Source organism: Pundamilia nyererei, unplaced genomic scaffold, assembly GCF_000239375.1.
Source record: "Pundamilia nyererei isolate P.nyererei 1_Seehausen unplaced genomic scaffold, PunNye1.0 scaffold00017, whole genome shotgun sequence".
Lineage (NCBI taxonomy): Eukaryota > Metazoa > Chordata > Actinopteri > Cichliformes > Cichlidae > Pundamilia > Pundamilia nyererei.
In genome coordinates, this window is record NW_005187418.1 from 3,995,772 (window position 1) to 4,021,800 (window position 26,029).

At 42.2% G+C, this 26,029-nt stretch overlaps 1 protein-coding gene across 8 annotated transcripts in view; it reads left to right on the forward strand.

Annotated features, from left to right (window-relative positions):
- The window catches only part of tanc2b (tetratricopeptide repeat, ankyrin repeat and coiled-coil containing 2b), a 163,639-nt gene that overhangs the window by 115,842 nt on the left and 21,768 nt on the right, over positions 1-26,029 (forward strand). For 5 of the 8 annotated variants that reach the window (XM_013908992.1, XM_013908993.1, XM_013908996.1 and 2 more), the window contains 7 exons: positions 2,992-3,140; positions 8,143-8,326; positions 9,615-9,863; positions 15,642-15,773; positions 22,871-22,909; positions 23,836-24,117; positions 24,313-24,437. In XM_013908992.1, the coding sequence (XP_013764446.1) occupies positions 2,992-3,140; positions 8,143-8,326; positions 9,615-9,863; positions 15,642-15,773; positions 22,871-22,909; positions 23,836-24,117; positions 24,313-24,437 (1,160 nt within the window). The remainder of the gene's footprint in view (positions 1-2,991; positions 3,141-8,142; positions 8,327-9,614; positions 9,864-15,641; positions 15,774-22,870; positions 22,910-23,835; positions 24,118-24,312; positions 24,438-26,029) is intronic. The other 3 variants (XM_013908994.1, XM_013908995.1, XM_005725881.1) reach the window with 2 other exon arrangements.

A 26,029-nucleotide genomic window follows, 5' to 3' on the forward strand; every position in this document is an offset into this window, starting at 1 on the left:
AGCAGTTCACTAATGACTGCTAATATATTCACTCCTTACTACTACCAGTCTGTCAACTGGGAAGCCTTCGGTGGCTCAGTGTTCAGACTGGTGCAAAGACAGCAGCTAATACATAGAAATGACATGCTGTCTGTATGGATAGATGATTTACTTTACTTTTCATGAAGGTTTCTTCTGTTCATGGTCTTCATGGGATAACACATCATTAGGGAAAAACGATACACTGTATATAAAAGATGGACAAGGCTCCCAGGTATAAAAAGGACAACCAGAAGAGGGCGCTCCTAGTTGCAAAAAGAGGTTTTGTATACCTCTGTTCCCTTGATTGTTGTCCTTAGTATGAGTTTAGCGTCTTACTCACTAGTTTCACATCTTGTTCAAATGCAGCATGATCTTCATTTTGTAAATTTTGGTACCCAACAGTGTCGAGAACGGTAAATCAGCATATCCTCATTATGATTAGCAACGTGCTACTGTATGGTGGTAAAGCTTTTTGTATCCTTCACTCATGGTGACTGGTTTCAAAAAGAAAAGATGGCAGCAACAAAAATGCCCAGCTCTAGGTTTCAGACATAGAACAATGCAACCCAGTGAGTGACACAAAGACTATTTTCCAGCAAAATAAGATGTTCCTCGGCATGATAGTTATTACATTGGATAAACCAAGGCGAAAACCAACCTGTTGTTGTCCTATAAATTTAATCTAATTGCATTTGATTAAAATTATTTCATACAATCTATCAAAGATGCTGCTGTTTTGTTGGTAATCTGCCGAAATGTTGACTAAAATGACCCCACTTATCGATAAACATCACTTGTAAGTTGAAATTAACCAGTCGGCACTTACCTTCTTCTCCTTTACCTTCAAAACAGCAGATATATTGACCACTCCAAATTGAAAATTTACATAACTGTGTAAACTTTTATGCTTTAACGAAAAGATTCCCAATAAGGTATGTGTAAAACACGGCAAAAGTGGAGCTCTGGCAGGAACCCGGGGCTGTTTTTAGTGATTGAAGTACTGCTGTGCATGCTGTATACAGATCAAAAGGGTCCAAAACATTCAGTTTTTTCTCACACATTTTGTTTTTCTTCTTTTTAGATGTTTTTATCTTTCTAGTCGTGGCTTGAAATTGATGAAAAATTCACAGGTTTGTGGTTAGCTTATACCAACACAAACCAGAGCTCTGCTGTAGTCATGTGTCTGAAAACTATGAATCGATCCAAGTGCATCTCAGCCGTCCTCCTGTGGTATTAGCGGTGAGGAGGTAGGATTTTACCCCAGCTACATCTTCTCCATTAATGGACACTTCCTCAAGGGAAACCCATGGATTCACTGACCTTGGAGGAATGCACTCTGCTCCATAAAGCCATCACCATCTCGTTAAAACTCATACATAATTAGCTTGTTTCAGACCTAATGTATGCTCTGATTACCTCATTATTGGTTGCTGCTGTGTGTGTTTTTTTTATTGAAGCACTGCACCCATGTCGTCCCCATTTGATTCAAAGGTTTTTTTTCCCTCCGTCAGAAGGCACCCAGCTTCTTTACTTGCTCACACTGTCTTGGAGTCAATCTAATGAGGAACCTGACAGTGTTCTGCCTTTTCCGCCCATGAGCAAATGGAGAGGGGAGCCCGGGCTTTAGATTGCCCGTCTGTGTGTGTGTGTGACTTTGAACTGACGAGTGAGAGGACACAGGCTGTAGACAAGCTGTCCGTCTTCAGAGAGGTGGCGTGGCGGCTTGGACTGTTTAATGGCTGTCAGTCAGAGTTTCGTGTAACTACCTGCCAGTCTGGTTTGACCAGCCCTGCTGGAAAACTGAGGGGGGGAAAAAAAAAACCACACTCTGCCTCGAGCTGTTTTTTTTAAAAACCAACCATCTTGTGCTGTTGGCTTCAATAACATTGATGTCTGGGCCAATTCAGAGGCTTATATGTCCAATTACAGCTGTTTGAATTTAGCTACCAGTCACTTTTTTGTGCAGGGTGAGTAATTAACACAACCTTGAGCTCTGCGAGTGGCACTCCAGTGAATAATGTGAAATTGAAATGAAACTGATCTAGTAGGCACCTCTAGGGCCAAGTGTGATTGAAAAACATGATACCACTGGTTAGGGTTTGTTATGGGTGGGGGGTAACCAGGCAACTGGGTGACGGGATGAGGTCTTTAAGGGATTTTTAAATGGGTCCTATTGTAAAGTTGGCAACTGAAATCCCTCCGCTCTGGGGGTGTGTTTGTGTGTGTTTGTGGTTTTGATCATCTGATCATCATGCAGGCTCACCCGGGTGTTTTCTTTGCTCTCTTTAGTCCCAGGAGTCTCTGTAAATAGGAGTAAGGATGTGGACATGCACGCTTTGTCTTGAAAAGGCACACACCTCTTTCTCTCTCGATCTCTCTCTCTCACTCACTCACACACACGCAGGTGAAGGGCGTATTTCATTACGTCACTCGAGCCGTAGTGGTGATGAGTGGTGCGGAAGGAGCTGTCGTCGGTATGGGAGCCTACTGCTAGTCGCTGTGGAAGGCAGCTTTTTGTAAACAGTTGAAAACTGTTTTTGTTGTTGTGGCTGAAGGGATTTTGGAGTTTATGTAAGGAGATACCTCAACCGAAAAGTCCGGCTGTTGGGGAATGTGTTAGTAATGCACAGCTCTGAGCTATGGGAGAACTCTGGTAGGGTGCTTCGTTTTCTTTTCCTGCGTGCAGGTGCTGTGCGTCCAGGTGTGTAGTCAGGGCTGTAGTTTATTCAAAGGGAGTGTAACAAGTGTACTGTGTGTTTCTAGGTAAAGAGGTTATGGATATATAAAAAATGAAATGTTGTAAGGTTTTGTTTTTTGTTTTTTTTTTTGTTTTTGTTTTTTTCTTGTGGCAAAATAAGCTGCTGTTCAGTTTTCTGCCCACCACTGACACACATTCTCCCGTTCCTTTCTCTTCTTTTTGCTCTCCCCCATCTCCTGCCTCCTCCTCCTTGTGTCTATCTGCCTCCACAGGGGAGTCAAGCCAGGAGCTGGGCCCCCCTCCGTCCGTGGATGAGGCAGCCAACACATTGATGACGCGCCTGGGTTTCCTTCTCGGAGACAAACTGAGCGAGGGGCCAGCCGGTACCCAGTACAGCATGGAGGAACCCGAGGCGAGACAGGTACCAGAAATATGCTTTTTTGTTAACTATTCTCAGCGATCTGCACTTTTTCCCTGATGATAGAGTTCATCACGTGATGCACGCAGTGTGAATTTGATAAGAAGCCTTCTCTCAGATTAACCCAGTAAATACTTATCATAGCTACAGACTTTCATTCTATTTATCCTAATCTATATCTGAGTCAAACAGTCGAATCTGTCTTGTAAGCTATGTGATTTTCACACATTTGCATTGTGAGCGATCGCACTTGGAAGCTTGAACAAACACATCTGATTCGATCTGTTTTGACATTTATCTTCATAATATTCGTGTTTACAGTCAGTTTTGACAGATCTTTGGAAGTCAGGGTAGCCAGATCAAAGGACTTTTCAGTAAATTGCCCTCATGTGCCAGAGTGCTTTAGATTCTGAGATTACCAGTGCCTCTCCATCAAGTGTCAGATATCCTCCTGCCTAATTAGCTTTTTATAAAACAAATATGATTATTTTTTTCCTTATTTAGATTATTTCTAGATTATTCAAAGGAAGTTTCTTGAGCCGACACGCGGCAGGTTAGACTTAATGTTTTGCTCCAGCGCCGTAACCTTTCTATTTGTGAATTTGTCAGTTGTGCAACAAACAGCTCCTGGCACAAGAGACTTGCTCTAAGCTCAGCAGCAGATGCCCTGGTATCTCTACCTAAACCTAATTTGACAGGTATGAATTTTCCAAACTGTGCAAGGAAAAACAGTTGCTGCGGAGAGGCAGCGAAAGAGAAACGGGGTGGGACGGGGAGGGGGGGGGTACAAGGGGCTAACCTGTTGCTGAAGCATTCAAGGCAGGCATAGGTATGTGTTCGCTCTGAAAGAGTGTGGATAAGCGATTAGACTGATGGACTGCCTGTGCTTGATGTGAGCGCTGCTGTAGCAGTGGGGGTGTATAAATTGAGAGAGGTTTATTCAAGCGGCTCTTTTTAGAGACGTGACTCACACGAGCACCCCGCTGCATCGTGCACACAGTACAAACTTATTGTTTTAGATATCTGCCCCAAATACTGTTCTCTGGATTGCAATTTTGTTTGATTCATTAACCACCAAAAATGACAAGAATTGCCTCGAGACACCATCTATTAGCAGATAAAAGAGTGGGCTTTTGTTGTAATTCTTCTCATTTGCTTGGGATTTACTAGATTTTAATGGACTTTGGTTAGTGCAGTAATTCAGGGGTTTGACACTTTGCCCTCCACAAGACAACAAAAATATGCAGAGTTAGGGATTAGCAGATCTTGATGTAACCATAAACATACAGAAAACTACTGTTAAAGTAATAATAACCACGTAAGTGCAACATAATATAAGTAATATCGTTTCAAAGCCAATTTCTAAATGTTCATTAAGTGATTCTAATTCATGTCTGAGACGGTGACTGAAGATAAAAGTGTATAATTCAAAGGAGGTGTGCATGTTTTGATAGGCAGTGTTGGTCAAGTTACTTGAAAAACGTAATCAGTAACTAATTACTGATTACTTCCCCAAAAAAGTAATCCCGTTACTTTACTGATTACTTATTTTCAAAAGTAATTAATTACTTAGTTACTTAGTTACTTTTTAAAAACACGATTTACAACCTGAATAGGTGATAAAGCGATAGATCTTTCAGCCCAATTCTACTTTTTCTGCATAATCCATCATACAAAATGTAATCAAATGGAAAAGTCTCTTTTTTTAACTTGTTTATCAGTTTTAATCTTTTAACTTTATGCATCAAGCAAAAATTTAATTATATGCAACATTCTCTGACTTGAATAAATTAGTTTAACATTTAAAGCTATTTTCTGCAGATTCCAGCACATAAAATAAAATATTTTTTGTGTTTACACTCACTCTTTCAAATAGATGCAAGTAAAACACAGCAGAAAAGAAATAAAGTTAAAGACTCAGCGGTCCTGTTGCTCTATTTTCACCTGTAAAGCAGGACTGCGGTAGGCGGAGTTTACCCTGGTGCAGGTGTGCCGCGGTCAGTTGAAGAATCCGCGACTTTCTCTGTGAGTTTCCCGTTGCGCACTCGGTGCTTGCTTGGTAGTTTTTGTCACTTTTTATGGAATCAAACTCAAAGTAAGGTCAGTACTTCCACACTTTAAACGCTGCACGCTCATACTCTCTCCCACAATCGATATGTGATCCATTGTTGATCTGCACACAGCTGTTGTCACTAACGGCGCACTCGCTTACATCACTGTCGTGAGACATTCTCGCAAAAAATCACGGTTTTAGTAACGCAGTAACGCAGCGTTCCTACGGGAAAGTAACGGTAATCTAATTACCGTTTTTGCAATAGTAATCCCTTACTTTACTCGTTACTTGAAAAAAGTAATCAGATTACAGTAACGCGCCCATCTCTGTTGATAGGGCAAAAAAATATTAGCTCAAGATAAAAAACATACATTCATATGCCATCCAGATATTGGTAGGATACCGCTACCTTCAATTTTTTAATTTTCTTTATATATCTTCAAATCACACCAACAGTTTTCTCAAGGCTCTTTATATTTATAATGTCGAGACCCTTCAATAAATTTTAAAAGCTGCTGCTTCGAAGTTGGGCGTTTTCACATGGCCGTCTATGGTGATGGTCTCGGCCTCAAATGGCTGACATAGTAGCCCTGGTGGGGTTACACTTGACATATAATGGGAAATAATGGCTCTGATACTACTCTGATACATTTCTCCAGCCACCCTGCTGGACAAATGATGTAATAACGCAGCTTCTGTCAGAAAAAGGAAGAAAATAAAGTGCTACATGGCTCTAAAGGCTTATCAGTGAACACAATATCAATATTTAAAAAACAAAAAACTGTGTGTTCCTTTTCTTGCAAACATCTTTGTTGTTGCAGAAGTCAATTCAAGATTCTTTGTTTGTTTTTCTTTGGGTCTCCCTCTATAATGCATAAATTCTCCTTTTTGGCATCTTTAAGGTGATCTTTGGTATGCTGGACGTTTATAATTCAGTGATCATTATAAAAAAATTGCCATTTAACATGTTTGACTTCCTACAATAGCTGCTGCAAGACCTCGCCAGCTGATAGAACAAGGTGACCTCAACTTGCAGAGGGTGCAGTTAATTGCCTTTCATACTCGCGTGCTCTCGCTCCCTAAATAGATGCAGTGCTCTCCAAGTTCAATCCAATCCACACGCGACATTTAAGGTCAAACCTACAGAAGGCTGCGTTCGTTATCTGAGCTGATAGAACTGCGGCGTGGTTGAGCGCACGCAGGGTTGAAGATTTGTCTGCTGGTGTGGATGTTTGGTTACATCGGGGTCAAGCTCTTGTAAACATGACACTTGAGCGGTCTCATCCATGAAGACAGCAGAGGGCAGCGGTGACTGAAATACTGGTTGACAAATTGTTATTCCGCAGGCACAGAAACACTGTTTAATGTCAGCCAGAGGGCATCTACTTAAAGTGGAAGTGTGTTTACAGGTGTCACAGTTATCCCACTAATCTAGTAGTACTCTGCAGTGTGTATATTGTTGAGGTGAGTAGTTGTTTATTGTGAAAACATATGAGTGTTCCAGGTTTTCAAGTGTGAGGGTTTGCTGCTTTTCTTAAAAATAAGGAATTACAACTACAACAATTTTTCAACTTATCAGTTAATCGGCAGCGTTTAGATAAAAGTTTTCATGTGTTTGTGTAATAAGAAGACTTTATCACAAAAATAATGGCGAACGGACTACATTTGTGCAGTGCTAGTCAAATCAAAGGGCCACATTGTCTCTCATTCACCCACTCGAATAGATAATAAGCAGTTGCTTGGTTATTTGGAGCAATCAGTAGATTAGTGTCTCGCCCATGGACATGTTGACATGTGGACAAGTGGACCTGAGGATCAAACCAACAATCCTGCGATTAATTGTCACCCTGTTCTCATCTCCAACCTCAGGAGGCCGTCAACAGATAATTGGCAGATTAATCAATACTGAAAATAATCATTTAGCTACAGCATTACTCCTGACTCTGGATGTCTGTTGGCTAATCTAAAATGTATTGGCTTGGTGTGTCCCTTCAGACTTCCTCCTGCAGATTAAACTAGACCAGATTTTGCCCTAAGCGCCACTTCACCCCTCTTTTCTGTCTGTGTTCACCCCAGTGTTTAGGAGAGATTTCCGTGTGTGCCTTTCAGTGACTGACGCAAATACGTGGTTACTTGGCTTGCTTGTTTTTCTGTGACTGTTGCATGCTTGTATCCTATAAATTTGGGCAGGTTATGTGTTTTGCACAAGAGTACATCTGTGGGTGTTCAGAGCAGCTGCTGATTGGATGCAGCAGAGTGTTTATATTTTGTCGCCCGTGGTCGATTGTCTCCTAACCCGAGCTGACATCGAATAGAGTCACTCCAGGGTGCCTGGAAAGTGCCAGGACTGAAAATACTATACATTTATACTACATATAAGATTGTAGTTATGGCAAAGAAGAGGAAAATGTGCATGAAAATAGGGGTTTCTATGGATCTATAAATGCAAGTTAAAGTTAGTATTAGTGTTAAAATGTAACACTGAATCTCTCTATTGTTTTCTGAAAAGAAACCACATCACTGTATACAGTACATATGCTACTTGTAAAATGTATTGGCTGTAGTGAAGGTACCATTATTAAGTATTTTTAAATGCAACTACCAGGAGTGTTGAGTGTATTTGTGTATGTAAACATGCTGTACATTTGCAATTTTCGTTAGTTATGCAACGTGGCCTAATTGTTAAAACTTCTTCAAGTGTATCTTGTAGAGAAATGGAGCATATTATGAGTTAGTATTATATGTGTTTGTATACATGTGGGAGAAGGACTAAGAGGATCAGCAGGGGGCTGAGCTTTTGAAAACTGCAGTATTGGAATGGCATTTTCCTTCGTATGAGTCACATTTTAAAAGTTCAAACGCTGTACTTTTGCCATTAATACCCATGTGTGCTAATGGAGCTGTGGGAGCCAAAAAAATCTTTAAAACTGTGTTTATTTGTGTCCATCCTAGGGCCAGAACCAGAGGATCAGCCCGTGTTCCACCCTGACCAGCAGCACTGCCTCCCCACCTGCAGGCAGCCCCTGCTCAACCCTCCCCCCTGCCATGCCCGGCCAGGCTGGCAACAGGGACTGCGCCTACGGTTCTGTCACTAGTCCCACCTCGACACTGGAGAGCAGGGACAGCGGGATTATCGGTGAGATCTGCGTGCTGATTCACATAAAACGCCCGTAATGAACATGAGTACATTCGTTTTTGTTTTGCTGTGGTCTTTGGGGCTCCTTGTTTTTTTATGTCTAGGCCATTGAGTTGGGTGAACATGGTAATTCTGCTGGTTCTTTAAAAAAAAACTGTATCTCTACATCTTGAGATTAACCAATCAGACGACTCCAGGTTTTGACCCATTGGCTGACCTTAATGGCAGCTTTATTGGGTTTATGGTGGAGGTAACTACCCCGGAGTAGGTACTACATTTCCCCCAGGAAATAATGCTGCTTTCCGTTTGAGGTGGGATGTTGGAAATCTGAGCTGGAATAAACCGCACCAAACCTAACTTCATAATCCAAGATGGTAGCAGTGCACGCAAACCTTAATAAATCTGTTCTGTACATTACTGATTTGTATTTGTTACTTGTTGAATTAGCCATATACAGGGCGCTGACTAGGCTTTGTCTGTGATTGTTCTGTGGTTGTGTTTTTAAGATCAATAAACAGACATTATGCTGTATTGTTGTGTATAGAAAGCGAAACAAATTTTGTTTTCCCCACTTCTACTACTGAAATGCAGTCAGTTCAGGAGAGACATCACTTAAATGCCTTTACAAGGTATCCAAGGTAAAAGGAATGCAGGGTTGCCACAAAAACAAAACTAAAGAAAGTACGCCTGAGAGTTCCAACAGTGGGAAAACGGGCCTGTGCATTTCCAAACCACTCTGTACAACTCTGATTGTGTGCTAAAGCCAAAAATCATAAAATGATATTTCCAATTGTGCAAAACAGTTTGATTTAAACTTAATTTAAATCTGAGTCATGACCAACAAAAAGAAAAATGGTCATTCTGAATGCCATATCCAGACCCGAGCAAGGTACTGTCCAAAAGTCTTCTTTGATCTGGTCTGTGATCAGTTCCCAGTACAGCGAAGGTCCTTTCCTGGTCTTTACACCAACTGGAAGCAGCTTGATACCTCGCCATCATCTGTGGCATTTATGCATCAATTGAAAGGAATCAGGAGCGCCGAAATGCTCTCTGGTGCGAGGCAAAAGTCGAAGCAGGTGCCGTCATTGTTTCCTGGCAACAATGGTGAACACCTGCAGTTTGATGAGGAAAGCATTGCATCAACATACCATTGATTCAGAACAACAGCAAATAAATGTGAAAGCAGATGGGCTGGGTGGGTGAAAAGATGACAAAGGAAACTCAAACAAACCCAGTGTCTAAAACAAAAGAAATGATCTAAAAGACTGTGTCATTGTTTGTGTTGCAGCAACTCTGACCAGCTATTCGGAGAACATGGAGCGAGGCAGCAAATACGGCGAAGGCTCGCGGGGAAACCTGAAACTGTGGCAGTCTCAGAAATCAGGCATGGACTCGTTCCTATACAGGGTGGATGAAAACATGACCGCCTCCACCTACAGCCTCAACAAAATCCCTGAGCGAAACCTGGAGAGCATGTCCTCCCATTCTGCCCACTCCATCCCTCTGTACCTCATGCCCCGCCCTAATTCTGTGGCTGGTGAGTCCCTTTCTCTTTCCCCATCCCTCAACTGTGAAAGTTTTTTTTAAAAAAAGGTATTGTCCAGGAAGCCAAAAATATGGTTATTTACAGGCGAACGACCATGCAGCATACAAATTTTGCCAAGCTAGGGAGCCTTTTCTGGCAAAATTGGATTGAGCTGCTGGTGTTTAGCCATGTCACGCCCTATTTCTGACTTCTTACTTGCTTCCTCTTCACTCCTTTCAGCCTCTCTTCCCATGCTTGTTGTCCTACAGGACCAACTGTAATCCTCCCCTTTTGAATTATTTTGGTATTTTTTTGTGATCGCAAAGGCCCTAAATATATAAATATTTAGCGTCTTGCTGGCTAATTTGCATGACATAACCTGTATTTTTATTGTACCACAAAAGGTTGTTTGAGTATCTGTAGCCTTGTGGGGGTTCTTCTTTCATTTCAGAGTAACTTAAAAACTGAGGTCTCAACTACATTTCTCCTGCAGTTCCCTAAAATTTGGTTTATTCATAAGAGTAGCTCACATGTGCTTTGATTTGATTACATTTCTCCTTCATTTTTGGGAGAAAACTGCTCCAATTTCTAGCTGTCATGGGGTTATGTTGAAATTTTGGGCAAGTGTAAATCCATGCTGGTATTTTGTTAAACTCTCACAGCCCTCTGGTGTAGATTGAAACCATGCAGCAGAATAATACAGTGTGGGAAAGGGAGCATCTGCAGAATAACATACTGCGGCTGGAAGAATATTACACAGGAGAAACTGGCATTTGTATCGCTAACAGAGGCCTTGTTGATATTGGGGGTTTTTTGGCCTTGAAAAGCTCCCGAACATAACAGTAAATATTTTAGGAAAAAATGTCAGTTTTATAACACAGAGGCTGCCCTAACGGGCCTGATTGTAATATTGTTCTCATCAGAGAGGCTGTTACAGACGATGAGCTCTGTTATACCTTCACCTACTCCTCCTGGAAAAAGAGTACATGCGTGCAGACTCTCTTATATATTTCACTAAACACTGTAATATGCCTGACAAGGCCTGTCACTGCAGCTATGACCCTCTCTTTATGCTGGTCATGTTCTGCTGTTTGACTCTGTCTGGCAGCGCAGAGACACTGTCGGGTTTAGAGATTCATCCTCGATCTCATCTCCGCCCCGCAATAGTCAGATCTTCAAAAGAGACTGAGTGGGCTAGATACGGCTTAAAAGACATGATACAAGCTGCAGATGATGCAAAATATAAAATGGAGAGAGTAGAAAAGGTGTGAGCGAGGGAAGAATGGAAAAAAAAGGGAAAAGAGCATATGATTTGTCTGATGGCATTTGTGTTCGTCAGGAACAGGAATTCCATATTGAGTAGTGGGAGATGGATACATGTGGAAGAGGAGTGAAAGGGAGTAATCATAATCTCTCTTTCTCGCTCTGCCTCTCCTCCACAAAGAATTATTAGATGATGTAGGGATGGGAGGCAAGCACAGGCTGAGGATTGGCTGGGCTCACACAGCAGTGGAACATCAAAGCCCCAGGCATTAACCGTTTCTATCCCCAAGAGTGACAGAGACTCGCTTTGATGTGCGGGGAGAGAGGGAGAGCGATACGGAGCGAGAGCAGAAGGCGACTGGGGAGGAAAGAGAGAAGGGAGGGGGCTACTCTATTACCTAATGAAGTCAGTGCGTTGGTAGAGCTGAGGATAGATATGGAGGAAGGAGAAACCAAAACCAAGATTTTTTTCCGTTCACACATCATGATGATTAAGACAAGTATTGAGTAAATTGTAAAACTGGAGGACTTACAAACAAAAATTGAACAGAAGGAGAGTGAAAATGGTTAAACCGCAGGGTGGGAACTCCTGACCACTGTTGTTTAGGCTTGAAAAAAGAAGGCTAACATTTCCCACATTGACACTAGATGGCCTTTGTTAGATCCTAGATCCTTCTCACCTCACTGATTTGTTGTAGAAGTCCAATGAAAACAGTGGAATCGACGATACTGCCACGTTGATTTAGGAATCTTGTAGTTTTTAGGGATACGGTTTTGGTTTTTATTTTAAAAAATTAATTAATTAATTAACAATAGGGATGATTAATTAATTATAAATATAATCTTACTTGTTATTACATGTATTTATTTCCTGTTTCACAAATAAAGGACAAGTAATAGTGGCTAAGAGCTTGCCTACGTACAACTCTGCATATCCTGGTGTTGATTATGCTAATAAGCTTTCAATAGAACTGAATTTTTTAGCCTAGCATAAACAGCCTAATATAGCTTATTAGCATAATCAACACGAGGATATGCAGAGTTGTACGTAGGCAAGCTCTTAGCCACTATTACTTGTCCTTTATTTGCGAAACAGGAAAATTGAACTGGGACACAAAACTCAGACACTTGTTACACTAATGGCAAATATGTTTCCAGGCAAAATATTTCTAGTCTAAGGTTAAAAAAAATCACTTAGCTCTTTTAACCAAGGCGAAATGAAAAAAGTTTTGTTTTTATTTGCTATGTACTGTGTACTATGGCCACATGTAGAGAGGATGATGAAATGTAAAAGACTGATGGTGATATCTTCGTTCAGTGGCCACAGGGCACAGATTCAGTTCTGACTGTTTTTAAAAGCCTTGTGACCAAAGATAGCCTGGGACAAAATTCAGATAATGACAGTAATTTAATATCTCACAATGTGACTTCTGCTGTGACCTACATCTACAAACCAACCGACTGTAATGCGGCATGAAATGATGCGCTGAGCAGCGCGACACCGGCATGTGTTAAACAAATTGTTTGAATTTCCAGCAAAGCAGGAAATTCGAGTGGCAACCTTCAGGGATAAAAAAATTAAACCACCCTGGAAGTAGTTTCATTCCAGTTTAAGTTTCTCCAGTGGTCTCTTGCACCAAAAGCCAGGCAATCACCATAGACTATCATTTTAAAAAGCCCAATTTTGTATCGTTCAAAAGCATTTTTTCAGTGCCATAATTTTGCCAACCAATCGAATGTAAAATGCTGTAAAAAGCACCAACGCCACAAACACACGCCACGATTTTCAGCCCGGTGACTACAGCTGACGATAATTCAGCCAATGTGTTTAATTCGTGCTGTGGCTACATGATAACTTGAAATCCCTCCTTCATTCACACAAAATCCAAAGCGAAGTTTTACCTCATATTACCCATGTGAATTCAGTCATGTTTGAAACCTGGAAATAAATAACAGCCTAATGGGCATGAGTAAAAACGTTATTGCCTGTATGTCAATTCACCTCATTATTTAGACACTAATGTAATCGGGCCACTGTAAAACTTAATGTTAGGCTTCTTTTTTTTTGTTCTTTTAAAACTTAAAGCTTTTTTTAACATGGGAGTTTGTGGAGATTGACTCAGTTTCAGAGTCAGCCCCTAGTGGCCATTTAAGGAACTGCAGTCTTAAAGGTTACCACTGGGTCGGTGTAGGTGTTATTTTTCTAAGTCTACATACATCAAACTTTTTGTTGTAACTAACCAATGAAGGTCTACACCTGAAGTTGCCAGATTAGTGATGCAAATACTGTGGAATCTGCAGGTGTTAATGACGTAATTTACTATGTATTTACAAGAATACATAGACGTCTCAAGAATCTAGCACCAACAGATATAACTGCCTGGGGAACTGTGATATCCATTCTCAGAGAGAAGACTCGCTCTTTAGTCTCCAAATCCACTAAATTAAGGTAACGGCTCACTTGAGATAACGTTTTTCATTTGGGGGATGCACAGTCTACATTGATTTCCTTTTTCCTTCATTTCTTTTCCTAATTTCCTTTCTGGCTTTAGTCTGCTTAGATACATGGTGTTTTAACACCCAGAATTATTGTTTAAATACCTCTACCTCCATTATTTATCATTGCAAGTCATCTCTCTGGTAGATGAGAGGAGAACAGCGAGGCATACAGAGCTCCAGCAGCTACCTCATATCTGTGATGAGTAGTCGACTTCCTGGCTGATACTGGCTCTGGATAGCAGCCCAGCTGGTCTTTGCGAGTGTGTGTGTGAGCGTGTGTGCGTTTATGCCGTTTGTCGCTCTTATAAACAGGAAGTGTCTGATGTGGCTGTCATTACCCAAAGCTCCCTGTTGCAGAGTTCAACCTTTTTCTCACTTTTTTTGGTACACCTTCCATTCTCTCACTGTTCCACACTTGGGTTTTTTCCCCCCTCTCTTTTTCTTTTCACTATCCGTGTAGTCTTAGCGCACTGGCACGAGAACTGTGAATGTGATCCCCAGCAGCCTGCTGCATTGCAGATAGAGACGATGAGCACACGGATTTGAGTCCTCGCATTCAAACACAGTTGAAAAGGAAAAAAGAGACTTTTCAGCCCTGTAGGCCTGAGTCATTCTTCCTTGGTTTTGCAGCAAATTAATGGCTCCACTGCCCTTGCTTTTAGCCTAGTTGGATGGCCAGCACCTCCCAATTCAGCCAGGGCTGAGGCTTCGGCATTCTCAGCTGCCATTTTCCCTCCATTTTGGGAAACCCATGTGGCTCGTTTTTTGGGTCCATGGCTGGGGTGACTCAGGCAGTCAGCAACACACAAACACAGCCAGTACACATGCTCTGCACTCGACTAAGCTTAACTCCAGTGGCACAGAAGCCACTCTTTGAACCAAGGACAGGACATGGATCAGTGCTGAGGTGCTGGTGAGTGTTACACAGGCGAGAGGTGCCGGGCTTAGAGGCCTGCTCCTCTGAGATTTACCATGCCTTAGTTTTTAGAACGCCTGCAGAGAGAGAGAGAGGCAGACGACAGAACTGAGAAGAGCCATGGATTTTCGGTCACACCTCTCTCCAACTCCTTGAATTTGAATTTTCAAGGAATTTGAAAACTTCAGGTATTGCGTGAAAGACAATTTTCGGAGCGCTGCTTTATTTTTTTCTGGATTACTAATCCTGAAACCCATTCTGTTGATCATGATGTACACACCGAGGTTACTGCTGAGGTCTGGGATTACAGATGGGAAGAGCAAACCAAATGTATTCAGGAGTGCAAAATGACAGGAAATTACAAAATTGTTGTCCATCTGCATTTATCCATCAAAGCTTGCGGAAGACGTTCTTGGTTGAGTCTACAGGTGCACTTCCATCATGTGAAGTGTTTCAGGCCATCTGGCTGAATTGTTTCCGTGTTTAAAATCTGCATGTCGCGGTGACGTGGTGACTTGGCAACTCGGCGCTCATCTGTCAAGGAACCACCAACCTCTCGATTAAGTCCCTTTAATCCTTTCTGCATTTGCCTCGTCTTTCCCCGCTCTCACCTCTTACTGAACCGAGGGGTTCAGGTGTGACGGGGAATCTGTGTGCTTACTCACACTGACGGCGCCTAATCTCATTTAACATTCAGTGGTTCCGAGTGTTGGCCCTGAAGACACAGTGTGGTGTGAACAATCAGCAGCCAGCGTCAGACGGTGTTCACTCCATGAATAAGACATTTGTCTACTGAGCTAATTAATCCTGAGAGGGGCCGGATGGCATCTGTCTCCGTGCCGCGTGACAGACACAGAGAAGAGGGAATTTTAGGACATAACCATGTAGGGCTGGCTTTCTCTTTCCTGTAGGAGTCGGCAAGTGGAAGAGCAGAAGCCTGACAGCTGCCTCAGGACAATGACATGAACCTTTGCCACCTTAAGTGTGTGTGTGCCTGTGTTTGTGTGGTTTGGTTATTGTAGTCTCTGACAGTACTGTTTTTTTTTTTCTTCCTCTCACTCTTAAAACATTCCTCTCTGTCTCCCCTCTGCCTCACACACACAAACACACAGCTACCAGTTCGGCCCACCTGGAGGATCTAGCATACCTGGATGAGCAGAGGCACACTCCATTACGCACCTCGCTGCGCATGCCCAGACAGAGCACCACCTGCGGGCCGGGTCGCTCCGGGCAGGATCTGAGAGGTGAGCAATAAGCCAGAGTAAAGGAGAGCACAAACACACACACATTTGCACAAACGTGGACCTCCTTATATATCTACTTAACCTTCTTATCAGTTGTTCAGTACGAAAGACTTTAAGCATTGTCTTTACGCTGGCTATGAGAGCTACACGTGACAGACTTGAACTGATTATGCATTGAAGTAATGAAGAAACTGGCACATTAGTAAGATCCGCCTTCCCCTCTCTATATAAAGACTCCAAATACAAAGGTATGAAGAATGTATTATGATAGAAAAATATTAATCTGAAAAGTTGACATCCTGGTATCTTAGTAACTAAAAGTACAAATCTCAAACTAGTGGATATCTGGATTTTGTATATTGGAAGAATGATAGGAAAGAAAGTAATATGGCTTGACTCACAGACAGATGGCAAAGTTATATGGTCATAAACCCTTAACACATGTATCAATCCCAAATAATGAATTGACCTTTAAAGAACAATTAAAAAACAAAAGGTGTTTGTTATAACATCGAATGAAGCACTTAAAAATTAATAAATGCCATGCTGTATATGTCCATCTTTTTTATACCGTATGGCATGTGCTTAGGTTTCGTTGAGCATTTTGTTTGACTCTTTAATTTTCGTGCCATTTCTGCATCAATATGTGATGACAACGTCTTTATTTATGTACAAACCAGGCAGTAGGTGACTGTTCACCACGTATTGATAGTTTTCAACAAAATATCCTCCAATTCTTTAATTTCTTTTGTTTGTTTTCTAAATATTATGGGGACATTTAGTTTGGATTTGAGCATTTGTGTGATCTTTGTTTTTATAACCGGAATATGACAGTGAGGTGTGGATCTCACGGAGAAACCAAGCAGAGTGCACACTCATGCAGTGGTGAATCATATCCTTCCTAATTGGTTATTTTACTCTCAGAGACCATAAGCTACTAAATGAACACTGTGCTGTACTAGGTAACATTAGAGATCTGGGTTTAATAACAATCTCAACAGGAAAAGTTTACAAAGGCCATAAATGAAGTGAGCAGTAGTCATTTTCTCATGGATTTCTAAATAACCACAGAATCCGCCCCCTGCTGGTCACTAGAAAGAACGCAGGTTTAAGGCTTCACTTTTCAGACCTGGAGGCTACGCCCATCTTTTATGTATATGTACTATGCTATAAACTGACCCATTGCAGTCATTTACTGTAGTGAAGCATTGCAAGGACTCGGATGATTCTGTGATCAGTAAATTTGTTTTTTAATTTTTTCCACCGATCGGCCAGCTGTTTCACGTCATCCACAGTTCAGACGCAGCGATCGAGACGCTGTTCTGTTCTGTTTCTCATCCACAAACAACAAATCTCGCAAGGCGAAGCTGCATGACGAGCGAGTTATTTTTAAAATTCAAATCAAAGTCAGTGACGGTTCGTTTGCGCTCTGCGGTGTCTTTCAGATGCAAATGCCTGCACGTATCGCTAAGCTCTTATAACAGACCAGTGGTGCGGCTGTGCTGTTGGTGGTGAACTCCGGATGTCGCCGGCTGTTGTCTGTTGTGTCCTCGTGTCGTCCTTCCGTTTCGCACACAATGAGCATTTTGTCATACTGTCTCACTACTAAGATAAAATTTGTCTCTGTGCTTAACATTCAGAGTCCGCTTCACTGCACATTGTTCAAGTCTCGAAAGCAGCGAGTGCCTCTGTGATGGAGCAGCCTCCTTACCACATGGCCAAATGGCCTTATGTCACATTATGTGTCCCCTTGCCCTTCTTCCTCTATCACTTAACCAGTAATGAGCGCTGTAATGACAGCCCTCTGCCATCCGAGCGAACACAGATATGCATCCCTGTGTGCTTTAAACACCTGTTAAGACCTCACTTAGATGAGATTGTGCTCGACTGAGCGGCGATGTGATTCCCCTGCTCAAGGGCAGCTGGCTGGCGACAGAGTCAAAGAGGTTTTATAGGGAAGAGAAAGGGAAGGAGGGGCATGGACATGAAGGAAAAGGGAAAAGACAGGAGACATTGGGTAAGAAGTAGTTGCTCTCAAAGCCTCACTGTTACTGCCAGAGCCACTTGTTTCAACCTTCCTCCTCTAAGGGCAGCCAAGTGTGTTTACAAGCCAAACGACTGCATCCTAGCATGCTTTCTGCCTCCTTGGATCAGTGTCAGTGCCTCCCTGAATGCTCTGCTCCTCTGCTTTCAACAGGAGAGACAGAGAATGAGACAGAGAGAGAGAGAAAAGAGAATTGAAGAACAGTGTTTTCCCCAGAAGATTATGTGGGGACGAATTACCTCAAATAATTCTTGAAATTGAAACCAGACTTGAAGTAGGGAAAACTCAGACTTAAGGATGAACCAAAGAAAAGATTATTTGATCATCCACTTCAGTTGTATTCTGTTGTCTTGAAAGCCTTTTGGTGTTGCTGACCAGATTGTTGATTTTCTAATGATGACCTGCTTTATTTTTGACTATATAGTACCGGTTTGTAATTCTTCTCACATGAATAGAATAATGAACAGGCCTCACATGACCACGGACATTTTTGTCAGTTAATTGTCACGTTAATTTTGAGCCTCTGCAATTCCTAAACAATGCAAAATCTTTGAGAAGTCCCTTGAACTAAAGCTGAAAGTCTGCACTTCCTCATATCCTGGTACTTTGTACATCGCCTCACTGAATTTAAAATAAGAGGATAACTTACAAAATTGTGTCATTGTCAAAATATTTCTGGACCTTAGCTGTATTACCAGGTCCCTGCTCTTTGTGATCAAAACTTGTGCATACATGATAGATGTGAAATGCAAACATTTAGACAGATTCTACATCTAAGAAAGAGGCTCGCTGGGTATTTTGCATGAGAGGTTGCTGGATCTGGACTTACTGGAGACTGTTGGTTATGTACAGTATTGATCAGGTGGTAGCCAGCTGACAGATGCAGCTCTCTCTGTGGTTGATTCTGTCGAAGCTTCGTTTGATGCCAGCCATCGAGGGCCCAAGCTGTGCTGCTGTTTTGAGGAGAGTGAGTCAGACTGTAATGGACCTTCTTGTGCTCCTGCCTGCCTACCTCTAAGATTTACCACCCACCTTATCTTTTCACCGCAAACTCTCACATAACTGTACACTGCACACGCATTTATCCTTGCGTTCTCTCTCCTTGTCTTCGTCGCTCCACTCCATCCCTTCACCCCTCACCATCTTTTCACCTCGGCTCGCATACATAGAACAGGCTGATGGTTGCACCTTTTGGCTGATAAAATATTTTTAACTCCAAATGATTTTATTACTCCCATATATATATATATATATATATATATACACACACACACACACACACACACACACACTCCCTGACAGAGTGAAAAGTAAGTAATAACTCTTAGAAATTCAGTTGAGCGCTGCATTTGATTAGACATTTAAAGGATAAGGTTTGTAATGTGCAGTATTCTTCTTACTGTCAACAAGTGACACAAGAATGCCAAAGCAAAGAATAAATGGATGCCGCTAAAAAGTATGACCTATGAAGCATGATGCAGTTCATTCATCTGTGCCATAGAGATCTATTGTTGTTGATTAACCTGAGCATGGTAATTTCTTTCCAGTAAGCCCCACTTATAGCAAACATATGACACAAGTACTCGCTCGAGCTACAAATGTGCATTCATTCATTCAGCCTTTTAGAATGAACTTCATAGCGATTACTTTTGAAAAACTGAGCAGCATTGACCTGGTTATTTAAAAAAATAATCCCCTTTTTAGAGATGTTTCATGTCACATGTGTGCACGCACCCGTATTTGTAACAGCGTGACAGGATGTGAACATTAGTGGTACTCCACCTCGGCTCGGTGGCACCCTTCCTTCCCCAACTCTGCTCGGTGGCATCCTTCCTTTAGTCGTTAATTAGGCTGAAACAAAATAATTCCTTCTTGAAACTCCTCAAAGTGCTTTAATTATAGAGAGTTCTGGAAAGACTCACTTCTGCTAATTCTTTGCTAATTAGTTATTTGTTTTGCTTTGTGCACCAGTAGGAGAGTGCCGTCTAGTTCTGTTGTTCACAGAGTATTCTGTAGAGTTCAGAAGTGGGGGAACTTAGAACAAACATTATATATGGATACAAAAGCACTGCAGGTCAGAAAAAAACAAACAAAATGCATGTTGTGAAAACGGTGAAAGCTTTGTGTAAGTGAGGGTGCTGCCTGGATTGCAGAAAACAGCTGACTTTTACCTACACTCTCCAAGTGCTGTCAGATATCATGCAGATCCTGCCGGGAAAGATCAGCATGTTGCACGATCTGAAGGTTAAAGATCTTGTGACGTCCGGTCAAGTTGCATTGAACATTTGCTGACATGCACCTCCATCAGGTGATGTCTAAAAAAGTTTAGGGCCACTAATTAGAACTACAGTGGTGTTTACAGTACACATTTATTTACAGTAAACACAACTGAGGAAGAAAGGTGGTTCTCATTTCTGCTTTAGTTAATGTGGTTAGATAATGGTCTAGATTTGATGACAGTGCACCAACTTGTTCGGAGCTTCAGATACTGTTATTTGCTCTCCGAGTACAAAGTCATAATTTATGCAGTCTGCATCTGATTAATGCACTTTGACTCCAGCTATCTAGGTTTGTAATATTTAAGTGTGTGTTGGGGTTCTTCAGGGGGTTTTGCATGTTATGTAACGTAATGACATAGTTTTTTTTCCTTTGCTTGGTTCTAAGACATAAGTTAAGTAATTGCTATGCCAACAAGGAAATAGTATGTGTGAAATGATCATTCGGTTACCACGTTATTTTTAAGATCACGCATTAGCCATAGGCACATCCAGGTGTAATATGTTGCTCTAAGCTTGCTCTGCAAATTACATAAGATCAGTTTTTTTTTTTACAGCAAATATTATGTAAGTTCCTGTTGTTCTGGCCATGTATTTGCTTAGCTGTAGCTCTACATCAACTGCTATAAGGCATAACTCGAGTTACAGAAAAACAATCCTTCAACAAACTAAGTTTAAGCTGGGAAGTTGTTCACCTGACCTGAGATAACCCATCACCACACTCCCCAAGAGCCCCTTGCAACAAGCGGTGATCATCTAAACTGCTTATCATCCTCCTTCCCTAATATAGCCCCTCTTCCTTCACTGTTGTGCCAGTTTCACTCTCCTTTCCTCTTCCCTCTTTTCTTGTTTCTGTCCTCCACCTCCCATTCTCCTCTCCTTTCCTCCTCCTCTGCTTCTCATCTTCCTCCTCCTCTTTTTCTCCCTCCTTCTCAAGGCTGTTCAGTCACCGTGAGTCATCCTCACCTGGTGAATAATTAAAAAGTCTGAGACTCTCACTCCGTCTGGCCGTGGAGGGTTGGCGTTAGAGGGGGAGGAGGAGGAGGAGGGGGGAGGTGGAGTGATACCTTGCTCAATGCTGCCTGAGGTGGAGTGTTATGGGCAGGATTATGAGTAACTGCCAACCATCCCTCTCAATCGTGCACACGCGCACACACACTTGCTCTCACCATCCAAACAACTCCCCTAGCCCCTGTTCACAACATGGCTGCCATGTTTTCCTGAAATACCTGACACAGTGGAGCAGCGGTGGCTGTGCGACTTAACGTGCATGAAGAGATGTAATCGTTTCTGCCATTTGGAGGATGGTGTGAGGTTGCGCTTAGTAATTCCACAAGGACGGAAGAAGCTTTACGGGCACGTTTGGCGTTCAGTCACCCCCAAGATAATTGGATTAGCACCACTTAAAACTGAGTCTCTGGGTATTTAGCTTCCTACTTCATTGACCTGAGGTATCTAAGCTATTGTAAGTTGCAACACTGGGTGGCTTTCGGATCACCAGTTTCGCATCCTTCCTAGCGTAAAACCCAACTGGAAGAATTTTACATCAGCACAGAGTCGCTTCTGTCTGCCTCTGTGTGTGTTTGTTGAGTTAGCACTAAAATAATCTGACCTGGGAATATGGATGAAACGTCTTTTATTACACTGGGCTGCAGCTGGCACACAGCTTAGTGCAGTAAAATGCAGTGCTGGCCGTTCATTTGGTATAAACGTAGAGCAGCATTTTACCCACTTCCATATGTATCTGCATTTCTGCTGATTGTATAAGACAGAATATTCTCAGCGTAATCGTCACATTTCTTTTTGATTCTGCGATTATAATTAGCATTCCTGGAAAAAGGGCTAGTGCTTGCAACAGCACTTTGAAGTGCTGTGTGGTACAGGACATTAAGAGCAATATCAGCTCATTATCAGCAAACTGAAGTCTTTTAGAAAAGACATACAGCTCTAATGCAATGCTCACTCCCTCCTTGCCCCCTGCATAATTTGCAGCACTGTACCTGCACACACTGAAGAAAGAAATCTGTACACGTTCACCATCTTTCTCCTAATGTATAGTTTCTACTGCTCTGACTCACAGCATGCTTTTTTTTTTTGCTACTATGCTGCAGAGTGTGAAATGAACTACTGCACTGGCTATTATCTGACCAGCAGCTGTTTCTCACTGCATACTGCAAGAATCTGATTAAACTTTACCCCAGCGTACAACCCAAAACGAAAACCAAGGTGAAAATCAGATTTTTACAGTTCGTTTGAGGCTCCCTGTAATAACTTCAGATTCTGGAATATTTTACCTGAAATTGCAGTTAACGGGCTTCAACACACATGCACATGCGCACATTTGAGCAAAATAGGCTGTGGAGTTGAGGTTGGAGTCTCTCTTCACGGGGTCGAATTACTGCTCGAACTGGATTCAATTACTTTTATGGGGATTGATTGATCTCGCCCAGCGCAATGGAACCAATTAGATTCTCCCAAAAGTGCAAACCCTCTCCAACCTCCCCTCCAGACATGCTGAGAAATGCGCTCAATGTAATTCAAAGGATTTCAATTAGTAATCGACCCTGGTCTGGTGGTTCCCCATATTTCTGACATGATGATGTGCTGATGCTGCTGCTTCCTCCCCCCCCCCCTCCACTGAGTTACACCTTACCCTGTGCTCTGACACACTGCACACCGCTGTCAGTTTCCATTTCTGTCCTCACTGCCTTATTTTTGCTTCTCTCTCATTACCCTCTTTCTTCTTCTCTCTGTCTTTCGCTTGCTGTTTGTCCCAGCTTCTGCAAACAGCACCCATGCCTGGCAATCGCAGTCACGTAAGTTACTTCAACTTTCATTTGCTGCAACAGGCAGCGTGTTCTGCTCAAACTCGCTCTGCTTGCTGGCTAATGCGCTACATGTGCTCCAACACTCTCACCAGCAAAGCGTTTGGATTATTCACGTAAAACTCTAAGCTCGAAATCGGGCGTAGCTGCCAAATGCTGAGATAACACTTAAAGGAGTGACACCGTCTAGAAAAGAGCGTGTTTTTACTCTCAAAAACTCCAACCAGTTTAAAAGATGAGGCCTGGGAGATGACACTCGGAGGCAGCAGACTACATTTTTACACAGATTTTTATCACACAGCTTCTGAAGTTCATACCAGATTCATTTTAGCCTCATTAGTCTTTAATGGTCCATATGTTGTGCTGAAAAGATGCCCAACCTCTGCAGGACTTTAGTTTAATTACTCCCCCTAGTGAGTAGAATCAACAGTCGACCATGACTGTTAAAAGCAGTCACTCCCTCGACTTCTTAAAAAATATCTTTGACAACCGCGTGAACTCAAAGATTGTTTTGTTGTAAAATATGGGCTGGTAAGTGGGGAAGATCGACAATAAAATGGTGTGAATAATAAATTCCTGGGAAGTAAAAAGTTGTCATCTTTACGTCTTTAAAGTTAAATTTTCTTGCCTTTAGTGTTCCAGAAAGTGGATTACTCCAGCTACAACTTGTAGGGATAAGTGTGCAAAACATCAAATCAGTGGTGCATTTACTGCCATATTGTGCACCAATGTGTAGCTAATTGTGCACTAATACAGATGGATACATTGTATGCACCTATATCGAGTTCATGCACGATGTATAATATATTATTACTTGTACTAACGCAACTACAAGGTGTACTATTATTGCAAAATATTAAAGTAATGACACAGCTTGTCGCTGAAATACCACAAACTCATTCTCTATAACCCCGCAGTGCGTTTTGCTCCCTATCGGCCTCAAGACATCGCCCTCAAACCTCTGCTGTTTGAGGTGCCCAGCATCACCATGGACTCGGTCTTCACCGGCCGCGAATGGCTCTTCCAAGAGATCGACGCCCACCTCAACAACCCCAACGTCAGCACCAACCAGGGCGTGGTGATAGTAGGCAACATCGGCTTCGGCAAGACGGCGATTATCTCTCGCTTGGTGGCGCTCAGCTGCCACGGCACCCGCATGAGACAGATTGCTTCAGACAGCCCCCAGGCCTCACCCAAACGTAGGCATATGTTAATTTTAAATACGGTTTGCCTGGTTTTGACTGCACAATCTTAGTAATCACAAAAAAAACCCAAGCTGACTTCCAGTTTAAAATTGTAGTACTTTGGAAATCTTAATGAGTCTTCAGCCGTTATGTAAAAATATTTCACATATTTGAGCTGCCCTTGAGTGTGTTTGGCTGCCTTGTGTCCAGATGGAGAGGGGCTTCCTCTTACCCAACCCCAGCCTACGCATGGCACCCTCGGAGGAGGCAGCTGTCCCGGGACCCCAGAGATGAGGCGACGTCAGGAGGAAGCCATGAGGAGGCTGGCATCTCAGGTACTGGACACACCTTCACTTTTCAGCCTGCAGTAAACAGACAAAACACAGAAAAAGAATCCGGGTTAAACATTTGTCTCAAAGTATCAAAACACTACAGCTGATTGGTGTGTTTTTGACTTTTCCCCCCTCTCGTAGAGTGCTTTTACAAATGCAAATTATCTATTTTTCAACCATTTGCTTCACAAATAAGTGTGCTTGAAGTGATTGTAATATGAAATTTGCTGCTCTTATTTGATTGCCGTATATTAAGGCAGTGTAAGTGCACAAGCTCAAACCACTCATGTGTATTTCTACCTCCTGGCACTTCCATATCCCCCGACTTTTATTTTCACAGCAAAATCAGTTGCCAAATATTGTGTCAAGAGAATTTGCATGCCTCTGTATTGTTTTGGATTTTGCAAAGCGTATCTGACTACCGAGGGGGAAAAAATTCTATTCAATCATCTAAATGGTCATCTTAGATTTTAGGTTAGCCTTGAAATTTCCTTGATTTGATAAGATAATTGTCTTTTCATGTCTTAAATTCACATTGTTAGTAGGATAGCCAGTGACATGCTCTTTTGAAAATACCTTTACCAAGTACATGCGCAGAGATGGCTCATGTTCTGTCAGAAATTATGCAGTTTCAAGCTTTTGAAAGAAAGTTTCTTGCTACCAGCAGGCACTCACAAGGGGCTTAGTCCTGAGGTGGTAGAATTCAAAAACAGGCGCTGGAGATAAGCTGCGACTTTGCCTTTGCCCTTTTGAAACGTTCCAAATTACGTGTGTGGCTCTTTGTTGTGGTAAATGCTTTTAAATGTTGAGCATTAACTTCCTCTAACCTGCCCGCGATGTAAACCCTTTGTGATGTGTGAAGCCGGCTCTCTTTCCTGCTCTTCTTCCTGTCTGCTGTTGCACCTCAGTACCCCCTCCTTCCCCTGCTGCGAGCCATCTGCATCCCCAGTCCCAGCCTGATGCATTATGCAGATGTGTTTAAAAAAGAAAAAACAACTTTGCCAGGGAGCCTTATGAAATATTTATACCTGCAGAAAGCCATTTCCCAGCCAGGCTATTAGATCGTGTTAACTCTGTGAATTAATAATTGAGCTCACTCCCTTTTTCACCCCTTTTGTTTTAAAGCCCTTTATTCCACTGTGACCAAAAATTAGCATTCCATTTTGATTAGTCTTCTTTTTTTTACCCCCTTCCTTTTTTCTCACTGCCCTCTGATCGTTGCCACCGCTTCTGAAAATTCAAGCTCTTTGTGATCTCTTAGTCCCCTGGAGTGCTCGGTCACACCTGCTGCTATTGTTTAGCTGGCTAACCTCTCAGAAAATTCACCTGCCCTCTGCTATTTTCCATCTCACCATGTGCCTGTGCAAAAATAACTTTCTTCTTTTAAAACTCATTCTTATATTTGCTTAATCAGTTAATCTGAACATGTTTCAAGTACGTAGCTGTGAATTATGACAGTTTAACACTTGACTCCTTCGTACAACAGTCTTCTCACACATGAGCATGCATGAACTAACTCAGAGTCAGTCTCTCTTGGCAGCCGGAAGCGATGAATTATTAATAGCTAAAACCATACAGCGAAACGAGCAGTATTA